Below are 10,850 nucleotides of genomic sequence, written 5' to 3'. Positions count from 1 at the left end.
CTTCCAGGTTTTTTTAATTTTTAATTTTTTTATTTTTTGTCAAAGCTCAATTGAACAAGCTGAAGTTAGAAGCCGACTGGCCACCATGCACAGCTGCACCAGATTTTGCTCTCTCCGGTTTTACTAAATGAACCTCCATATGTCATTTGCATAAACCAATATATAAATAATTTTGAATATTTAAAACTTGAAAAAGTTGGGAGGCGCTCTGTGGTTATAATGAAGCTTCCAGTACATAAGAAGGATACTTTCATATATTCACATTTTGGGTCTTTCTTTCCCCCCTCCCCCCCTCCCAAAATTTCAGTTTTATCTGCAGTAATTATATGAACAGACACATATTAAATATATAACATTATTACGTTAAAGTATCAGGAGAGTGGAAAGCTTTGCTTCATACCCAGTGTTTACTACCAGCCTTGTCCTCCTAGGCTTGAACAGGCTCTTGAAGGACCCGCTCTACTAAATGGGACGTGTTTCAATGATTGCTCCCTGCCCCAGGGGTGCCGTAGCCTAGGGGCGGTTGCACAAGACCATGCTGGGGTTTGGCCGCAGTGGGAGGTGCAGTACTGCACCTGTAGTTTCCCATAGACTTTAATTAGTTTGAGCATTTTTGGTGCGTTGTCTGTAAAGATGCAGCATGCAGGAGTTCTGGTGCACTTTCAGAAAACGCACAAATAGAAGTCTATAGGAAAATGCAAGTAACCTGCACGAGAACCGTGGGCACACCGCGCTGGGACCAAACTGCAGCATGGCATTGTCAAACCACTCCAAGGTTATCTGAAGAAGAATTGGATAGTCAGCATTCTGCTAAGGCAGGTAATTTGCAATGCCCAATAACCCTCAGCAACCAATCACATTGCTTTGCTTGCTGCAAACTGGCTAAGGCTCACCACATGTTACAATTTGATTGTACAATCCTCTTTAGATCTACTAACAAGTATGTGGAGGAAGGGCCTGCCTGATTGGATCGTTTAGGTGGGACTTCATAATACATAGGTTTGCAAGATCTAAAATTGATTGGACGGAAGTTATACAGTCAGAGAGTAACATGTGTGGTATGCCTTAAAGTGGTTGTAAACCCTGTTACACCACTTTTACCTACAGGTAAGCCTATAATAAAAGCCCTTGCACACTGGGGCGGTTTGCAGGCGCTATTGCGCTAATAATAGCGCCTGCAAACCGCCCCGAAAGTGCCGCTGCTGTCATCCCAGTGTGAAAGCCCCGAGGGCTTGCACACTGGAGCAATGCGCTGGCAGGACGGTAGAAAAAAGTCCTGCCAGCAGCATCTTCGGAGCGGTGAAGGAGCGGTGTGTATACCGCTCCTTTACCGCTCCTGCCCATTGAAATCAATGGGACGGCGCGGCTATACCGCCGGCAATGCGCCTCTGCAGAGGCGCTTTGCGGTGGTATTTAACCCTTTCTCGGCCGCTAGCGGGGGGTAAAACCGCCCCACTAGCGGCCGCATACCGACGGTAAAACGCCCGCTAATAATAGCGGCGTTTTACCGCCGACGCCGCCCCCCGCCCCAGTGTGCAAGGGCTCTAAGGCTTACCTGTAGGTACTGGAAATATCTCCTAAACCTGTACGGTTTAGGAGATATTTACCATATACATGTGCGGGAGTGGCATCACGAGACTCTGGCCAGTCACAGAGCCAGAGTCTGCGGCCCCGGAAGGAAGAAGGATGAAGATGAATGCGGCCACCAGTGCGGACATCGCGGGCTTCGTTTGACGGATAAGTGGCATATAATGGGTTAGTATGCGATGCATAGTAGCCCATTATGCTTTTACTTTGCAGGGGAAAAAAGAAGAAGTGAAACCCATCAGGGTTTACTTCCTCTTTAAGCTGACCATACGCTATACAATCTGATTGTACAATCCCTTTTGGATCTACCAAGATGTACGTAGTGCAAGGCCCTGCCTGACCTTTATATGACATAGGTCTGGTAGGTCTAAAGTTGAGTAAACATAGATTGTACAGTCAGATAGTAACATGTATTGGTATGCCTTAAGCTGCCCATACACTATACAATCTTATTTTACAATCCCCTTTAGATCTACTAACAACTATGTAATATAAGGGCCTGTGCAGCTGGATAGAAATGGATTGGATTGTATAGGTTTGTCCTATTACATAATTTTGGTAAGTCCCCATTCACACTGGATTGTGGCTTTAAAAATCGCACTACTTCAGAGCGATTTCAAAGCCGCAGGACAGTGCGATTTCATCATCAGCTTGCCGACATCTTTGCGATTTTATGCACAGATGGCAATATAAGTCACACATGAAATCGCGAAAAATAGTGCAGGAACTATTTTTCATATCGCTCTACTTGAAATCGCACCTATTAAGACCGTGCCATAGAAAGACGATTTCAGGTGCGATTTGTAAAATCGGAAGTCGCACTGGTGTGAACGGGAGCTAAATGTAGATGTACAGGGATTGTACAAATCAATTTTGTGTAATCGAAGGACCTACTTAATCTATGCAATCAATTTGTAGCCAATCGGACAGGCCCTTGCACTACATAGCTGTTGGTAGATCTGAAGAAGATTGTACAATCACATTGTAACATGTGTGGTGAGCTCTAAACATATTAATGAAGCCAATAGAGGTTAGTGCTTATAAATACCATTTGCATTGCCTAACAGGGATTTTCACCCAAGATTCACACAATTTTTTAACTGATTGTGTGAATCTCAGGTGTGTGTCAATCTTGGATGAAAACATGGATACACTGACTCCTTAGGATGTTCCTGGGGCTTATTCAATAAAACAAGGGGCACAGAAGACAGTCAAGGAGCAGTGATTCATTGCAGCCAATAGGATTTCAGTTTACTGAAGGCAACTCAATTTATAGAGCTCTGCTGATTGGCTGTGGTGGGTTACTGCGGTTTTGATGTCTAGGGCTACTAGCATCTACCTTTCCCCTATAGGTCAGTGATGGTGAACCTTGGCACCCCAGATGTTTTGGAACTACATTTCCCATGATGCTCACGCACTCTGCAGTGTAGTTGAGCATTATGGGAAATGTAGTTCCAAAACATCTGGGGTGCCAAGGTTCACCATCACTGCCCTATAGCAAGCCTGTACAAGCTCAGTGGAACAAAACGGGTTATAAATACAACTTATATTGGAGTATTCTGCCAATGTCACACACACTATCAAATTTATCAAAGATGGGTTTTGGGCCCCATTCACATGTGCGTTTAGGGGCAGATTACAATTTCCTGCAGGCGACTCAGCGGGGTTTCTGTAAACAGCGGCGGTCAGGCCAACAGCGGCCCCAGCCATTCACATATACTTTGGCATTGTAGCAATTACCTATGGGTGATTGGCCCTGGATACAAAACAGTCTGTGTCCAGGGCCGATCCTCTACAGATAATCACTGCAGGTGTAATTACATGGGAACAACTGAAGGGGGCGACTACGACTTTCTGCAGGGAGCTCAGCGAGGTTTCTGCAAACAGCGGCGGTCGGGCCAACAGCGGCCCCAGCCATTCACATATACTTTGGCATTGTAGATTTTACCTATGGATGATTGGCCCTGGATACAAAACGGTCTGTGTCCAGGGCCGATCCTCTACAGATAATCACTGCAGGTGTAATTACATGGGAACAACTGAAGGGGGCGACTACGACTTCTTGCGGGAGCTCAGCGAGGTTTCTGCAAGCAGCAGCAGTCGGGCCAACAGCGGCCCCAGCCATTCACATATACTTTGGCATTGTAGATTTTACCTATGGATGATTGGCCCTGGATACAAAACGGTCTGTGTCCAGGGCCGATCCTCTACAGATAATCACTGCAGGTGTAATTACATGGGAACAACTGAAGGGGGCGACTACGACTTCCTGCGGGAGCTCAGCGAGGTTTCTGCAAACAGCTGCGGGGCGAGATGACCGCAGTCACAGCCATTCACATACACATTGTCTTACCTGTGGCTGATCGCCTCTGGATGCAAATGGTTTGCGCCCAGGGGCGATCATCCACAGATAATCGCTGCATGTTTGGTTACATGCTGTCAGCCTCTCATTGCTTAGCATGGGACTTCCCACCTGCAGGAAATCACAATCTGCCCCCAAACGCACGTGTTAAGCTGCGGCGGAAGCGAGGGCTTCGGCTTGATATGCCGTACCATTGAGATCATTACAGAGTTCAGCTGAAGGAAAATAACATTAGTGGGCTTATGCAACAAGAAGAGGTAAAAAAAAAGCCAACACAATGGGAAACGTCCATTAACCCATAACAACCAGACAATACCGAAGACAAGTCTGCTAAAAGATGACTTCTGATTGGTTGCTATGGCTTACTGGACTAATGCCCACAGCTGTGTGCCTTGCCGGATAAGCTTCCATTCGTTACTAGACAACCAAGGACTTCACTAGGCCACAGTGAAACTTACGAATGTGTCTATACAAGTCACCTGACTGGGTGAACCGTCTCTCACACCATTTACAGGCGTGTGGCTTTTCCCTCGTGTGCACCACCGCGTGGCGGCTGAGGTTGTGTGAATATTGGAAGCTCTTGCCGCACTGTGCGCAGGTATAGGGCTTCTCCCCCGAGTGCGTGCGTTCATGTCTCTTTAACGTGTACATACAGGAGAAGGTCTTTCCACATATCGTGCAGGTGGGGACAGAGCCGTCGGGGGACATCTTGATGCGGGAGCCGTCGCGGTCCCGAAAATGGGAGCTGAGGTGGAGCTGAAGGATGTGGGGGCTGGGGAACACTTTACTGCACAGGGGGCAGATGCAAATCTGGCCGGGGGAGACCAGAACGCCTGAGCTGGAGATGTCCGAGGAGTCCATGTCGTCCTCGCTTTCGTCGCGGTACAAGTCGTCCTCCCGAACGTGCGAGTTCCCGTTTCCTGCAAACATGTGTCCCAGCCCCGTCATGAGGCTTTTGGCCGGGTTCCCGATGTGTTGACTCTTTGGACTCTTTGCCTGACTGTCCTCCTGCTCTGACAGCAAGTCTTGTTCATCTTTAACAAGTGGCACTGTGCCCTGCTGCTGGCTGTCGGAAGCCAGCTGTCCAAAGACGTAGGAGGGGTGGAAGGAATCTTTCCCAGACACGGGCTTGAAAGACAAATCCAGAGCACAATCCCCATCACTCGGGGGCTGTGTATGGTTAGCAGACCTCTGGGACAAAGGGCAAGGGGAACTGGTGACACGGGCCTTTGTTGTTCCAGCTGTTGTCCTACACGACACGGCTTCGGTGGGACCTGAGTTGACACCTATGGAATCAGGCGACCAACCGTCCTCCGCCGCAAAGTTCTTCTCTTTATTTTCGCCGCCCCGTCCCCGCAGCTCTTCGCCGTCCGAGAGCCCGTCCTTCTCCAGCTCGGACCCGTCCTCTCCGTTTTTCAGTTCTTTCTCTTTAAGCTTGCCCTTGCACACTTTGACAATGTCATACATGTGAAGGTAGCTGGCGGCAGCCAACACGTCCTCCACCGGGAGGCTGCCGAATTCCAGCTTGCCTTCGTACATGAATTGAAGCAGCAGGCTGAAGGCCGGGGCCGTGACAATGTCACTGTTCAGATGGACAATGTCCCTTTTGTCTAGCTGGTCCCTGTAGAAGAGATGGAAGTACATGCTGCAGGAGGCCAGGACGGCTCTGTGGGCTTGGAATTGCGCTTCCCCAACTAAAACAGTACAGTCACACAGGAAACCCTGGTGACGTTGCTGACTCAGACACTGCAGCAACTGTCGGCTATGGTCTGGAAACTCCATTCTTCCTTCATAACCTGTTCAGAAACAGGAAAAACTTGATCGTTACTGTAAACTCAAATCCTCTTAGCAGCTGCAATAGCCAGAGCTAGGCTGGCAACAAACAGAAAAAAAAAAAAAAAAAAAAAAGAAAAGAAAAGAAAGGACAAGCACACAACGTCCAACCGTACAATCCTCTCTCTCTACAGCGAGCTGCCTTTTTTCCAGGCAAGCCTCTCATTTAACTGCACCTGCTAGGAACAGGAATAACTCGATTTTAAATAAACAATGGCTTCCGCAAGGCAGTTTTTTCAAAGCTTTGTCCCTTCCTGGTCAGTGCAGAGCCGATCGGAGGCGCCCAGTAGTTATGGAAACCGCTGCCTTTTAAAAACAGAAAAAGGCTTGGCAGGTCTCTGAAACTTCACTGCAACTTGGGACTACTACTAGGAGGCTCCGGGCGCTACAACAGGACGTAGTAAGGTGCTATAAAAACACAACAGCAAGAAAAAAAAACTAAAATATATATATATATATATATATATATATATATATATATATATATATATATATATATATATATATATATATATATAAATAAAACTAAAAAAGAGAAACCCTAAAGAGAAACAAAAATTTGAAAAAAAAAAAAAATGAATAAAATGTATAAGATTATAATACTACTGTTATATATTTATATTTTCTTTTACTATTGTTATTAAAAAGGAGCTGATACATATTATAATGTATATAACAAAAATGTAAAAAATATATATATACATAAATAATTACACATACACACGCATACACATATTACACAACCACAGGGAAAAAAAAGAAAAAGAAAGATAATAAATAAAAATATAATAAAAAATAAATAAAAATAAAAACCACAAGAAAAAAATGAAAACAAAAAATAATAAAAAAAACATACATTATATTATATGTATACAAACATTATCATATTATACATACACACATAAAGCACACATACCCATACACACCTCCTTAGCAAAGGAAGAGTCAGTAACCATAGTAACCAGCATTTAACTGTCGCCAGAGACTGTTTAAGCCTGGTTGCTATGAGTTACTGCCCTCTACAGTCTTATCCGTTCACCAAACACGTTACAACCTGGCTGCACAACCAGCTTTAGATTTACCAAATCTAGGTAATATGAAGACCTACCTAGTCTATGCAATCACGTAGACCCTTGCAGTTGCTGGCAGATCTAAGGGTGACCATACACACACACACACACACACACACTATAACCTGATTGTACACTCTCATTGACATTTACCAGAACCAGAAGAAGGAGGTCAGATCTATATAATCCAATCAATTTCTATCCCATCTCCCTCTGCACCCTGTATTACACAGTTGTTGGTAGATCTAAAGGAGATTGTGCAGAGTGTATAGTGTATGGCTGGCTAAAAGGATATTGCACAGTTACATTGAATAGTGTATAACCAGCTAAAAGGAGATTGTACAATCAAATTGTATAGTGTATAGCCAGCTTAAAGGAGGCTGCACAATCAGATTGTAACGTGTCAGCTTAAGCAGTTCCTACAAGATGTAAATATCATGCAATGCAGTTAAAGCAATCTAGCTCAAAAGAAAAACACAAGTAAAAAAAGTAAAAGTAACAAGAAAGCGCCAAAGAATAATAAAAAAATTAAAAGTGCCCTTAAAGTGATAGTTCCAATTTTTTTTTTTTGGCAGGTCTTACCTTCCCTCCCCCACCCCTCGGCAACAGTAGCAGTTGTCGGGGTATGCCCCGGGGACTCTTAGGGTAAGCGGGCTTTCTTTGCTGCCATGGCTTGTGGTGTTAGCAGGTCTTGAAGCAGACAGAGAAGAGCGGCGGTGTGTCCCTGTGTCAGTGTGAGAGTGTGAAGGAGGAGGAGGAGGCAGGGAAAAGAGAGAGAGAGAGAGAGAGAGCTGGCTCTGCTAATTACACAGCAAGCTGGAAAGTCAGCTGCTCTGCCTTCACTAGGATGGAAGCGCTACCTCCAGCTGTGCTCCTCTTAATGCCATATGTTACTGCAAATCTAGCTACCAGCCAACCACGCCGCTCGCTGCCTTTTAAAGTCCCAACTTCCCCATTTATAGCCATCGATTACGCGGCCGCTCAGACCAGGCAAGGACACTCGTCCGGCGGCCAACTTCCGCGAGTTCCTACACACGGACAGGTGCGCTTAGCAACCTCTGTGTCAGCTCAACGCACAGCGATTATTCCAAGCAACTGCAGGGGTGCGTCACCCGATAGTAAAATAACCATTCCTCTCTTCTCCATCGGATTAAACTGCGATTAAAAAAAAAAAACGTACATTTCTGGAACTTCCAGGGACACTTTTTTTGTCCCTGGAAAAATGTTTAATACGATCGGGAAATTCTGCATGTTCTGATTTCTTATTATTATTTATTACAAACAATACCTTTATATGCCATTTTTAATAGAATGGGTCAGACAGAGACTAAACGGGTTGATAAAACTGGAAGTGTAAAGTCTGGGACAGCTGTGCATGGTGGCCAATCAGCTTCTTACTTTAGTTTGTTCAGTTAAGCTTTGACAATAAAACCTGGAAGCTGATTGGTCACCATGCAGAGGTGCACCCGATCTTCCACTCTCCAGTTTTAGTAAATCAACCTCTAAGGGTTACAATACACGTTACAATCAACTTTACAACGATGTAATATGGGGACCTACCTAACCTATCCTATCTGTAACCGATCAGGCAAGACCTTAAACTATTATTATTATAATACAGGACTTATATAGTGCCGACAGTTTGCGCAGCGCTAAACTAAGCAGTGGATGGTCGATCCGGCCATACAGGCTTTCGTAACTGATCGATTTTTTTTGTATCGATCTCTGTCAATAGGAATAATCGATCTATCATCAATAACCCAAAACGAATGATATGACTAGATCGTTTAGGCAGGTCCTCACATTACTCTAATGGTGGCCATACACACTTTGCTAAACAATCACTTTCTCTTCCAACCAATATATAATCCATTCAATCGATATGGGATGTGGATCAATAGGTGGAATATACAATCGCGAGTCATCAATCGCATCTCTGTTTTCACTATGTAATTTTATAATCCGATTGATCGAATCCATGAGCAAAGCAACTAAATGCTGTTGGCTGATGCAACACAAATCGATGAAAAAAAAGTGAGTCTATTGATTAGAAAGTTATGCTTATTTGATTGTTTGCCGATTCGATCGTTTTGATCAAAAATCCGAAACGTGCATGGCCACCATAAAAGGAGCATATGATCGAATTGCACATCTGTCGAATGATGAGCGTTAAGCATGTATGGCCACCATAAGGGAGCGTGTGATTAGATTGGTTTATGAACGCGAAACATATATGGCCACTATAAGGGAGTATCTAATCGAATTGAATAATAAATTCGAAGGATGCATGGCCACCATAAAGGAGCATATGATCGAATTGCACATATGTTGAATGATAAGCTCGAAGCATGTATGGCCACCATAAAGGAGCATGTGATCGAATTGCACATCTGTCGAAGGATAAGCTTGATGTATATATGGCTACCATAAAGGAGCACATGATTGAATTGCACATCTGTCGAGTGATAAGCTCGAAGCATGTATGGCCACCATAAAGGAGCATGTGATCGAATTTCACATCTGTCGAGTGATAACCTTGAAGCATGTATGGCCACATAAAGGAGCGTGTGATCAAATTGAATAACATGAAGCCTGCCCGGCCACCATAGAGGAGATTGTACAATCAGATTGTACAAGTGGGTGTGCTGCAGTTGACTAAACAGATGCAAAGTTATGACTGCTGAGCCATTCTTTACAAATGTTGACGCTGGGACGGTTTCTTATTTACAAACGCTACCTTTCTAATGACAAACTCTCCTCTGGGGGGGTCTAATTAGGGGACTTGCCCATTAAAGTGCCCTTGGAAATCCTTCCTAATCTTTTGACAGATCAGAGTTGCAATCTATATATATAAAAAAAAAATAATAATCATTGTTGCCAAAGAAAAAAAAAACAGTAACATGTCAACTGTCTACCAAGAAGAGTTTCCTAAAGCGGTATAAAGGTGGTGCGGTCGCCCCCCTAGGGGTGGAGGTCAGGGGGTGCAGAGTGTCTGTGACCTTAGAAGCCAGTCCCCCCCCCTCCCTCCTCCTCTCCCCTCCCCCGGGGGCCCAGTCTCTTCCAACTGTAGCAGGTTGCTGAGAGTTTAAGGAAGTGCAGACAGACCTCATTGTATCCGCAAACACCCCCCTGCCGGCTGACTTCACCGTGTCGCTGCCAATCCCAGCCCGGATCGCTGTCGTTTTCCCACGGCTAAGCCTGGCTGATTTGTCCTCTAAAAAAAAAAAAAAAAAAAAAAAAAAAGTTGCTGGTTTTTGCTAAAAAAAATAAATAAAAATAACCTGCAAGCCAAGTTGTCGCCTTTTGAAGGAGGCAGTGATCAGATGTGCCGTGTTGTCTGCAGAGTGTCCCCAGGGGTGCTGGATTAGCCACAGTCCAGATGGGGACAGCAGAAACTTGTCTGATCCAGAGGAGCTCTTCCCCCCCCCCACCCTCCTTCCTTCCCTGGGGAATGAGATCATCAGAGCTGGGGGAGAAGGGTAATAAGAGGGGAGAGGGGGTACTTACAGGCTGGTCTGGGGGATCCTGGTGCTGGAGTGTGCTGGGGAGGCCAGAGTTTGTGGGGATCCTGCGGCTTCATGGAGATCCCCAGATGTGTGTGCTGCTGTCACCTCCCTCCTCCTCTGTGTGTTAGTGGCAGCCTAGCAGCGCTGTGTTGTTGGAGCAGGTTGGTTGGTAAGAGGACACTCTCGCGATAGGCAGGCTGTGCACACAATAGTTGTATTGCTCCAGGGCTGAGTCCTCTCCCCCCCACCCACCACCCCACACACCCCACACACCCCCCCGGTGATCCGGGCTCAGGTTCTCTGTGTACAGCCTGATCTCCCCGGTGCTGTGTGTGCGCAGAGCCTGGCACTGAACACACTGCTGGCTCCCCCCCCACCCTCTCCCTCTCCTTCCACCTCCTCCCCAGCCAGCAATGGGAAGAACCAATGGGAGAGGCGGCTGCTGCAGCTGTGCCCTTCTCACATAAACAGGCTGCTCTTGTTAGAAGGCAA

General features: G+C 45.7%; 1 protein-coding gene across 2 annotated transcripts; it reads right to left on the bottom strand.

The window, feature by feature from the left end:
• Window positions 1-1,200: 1,200 nt before the first annotated feature.
• ZBTB42 (zinc finger and BTB domain containing 42) lies at window positions 1,201-10,598 on the bottom strand. 2 transcript variants are annotated; one of them, XM_073610461.1, is made up of 2 exons: window positions 10,360-10,598; window positions 1,201-5,745 (listed from the first exon to the last, which is right to left on the bottom strand). In XM_073610461.1, exons 1-2 carry the CDS (start codon window positions 10,430-10,432, stop codon window positions 4,367-4,369), a joined length of 1,452 nt encoding a protein of 483 aa, XP_073466562.1. In that variant the 5' UTR covers window positions 10,433-10,598; the 3' UTR covers window positions 1,201-4,366. The 2 variants fall into 2 exon arrangements, with proteins under 2 accessions (XP_073466562.1, XP_073466563.1); XM_073610462.1 differs by lacking the exon at window positions 10,360-10,598 and adding an exon at window positions 7,435-8,088.
• Window positions 10,599-10,850: the final 252 nt, after the last annotated feature.

This window comes from Aquarana catesbeiana, linkage group LG13 (assembly GCF_042186555.1).
Source record: "Aquarana catesbeiana isolate 2022-GZ linkage group LG13, ASM4218655v1, whole genome shotgun sequence".
Classification (NCBI taxonomy): Eukaryota; Metazoa; Chordata; class Amphibia; order Anura; family Ranidae; genus Aquarana; species Aquarana catesbeiana.
Note: the sequence above shows the minus strand (reverse complement) of the source record. Positions and strands in the feature narration are given on the sequence as shown.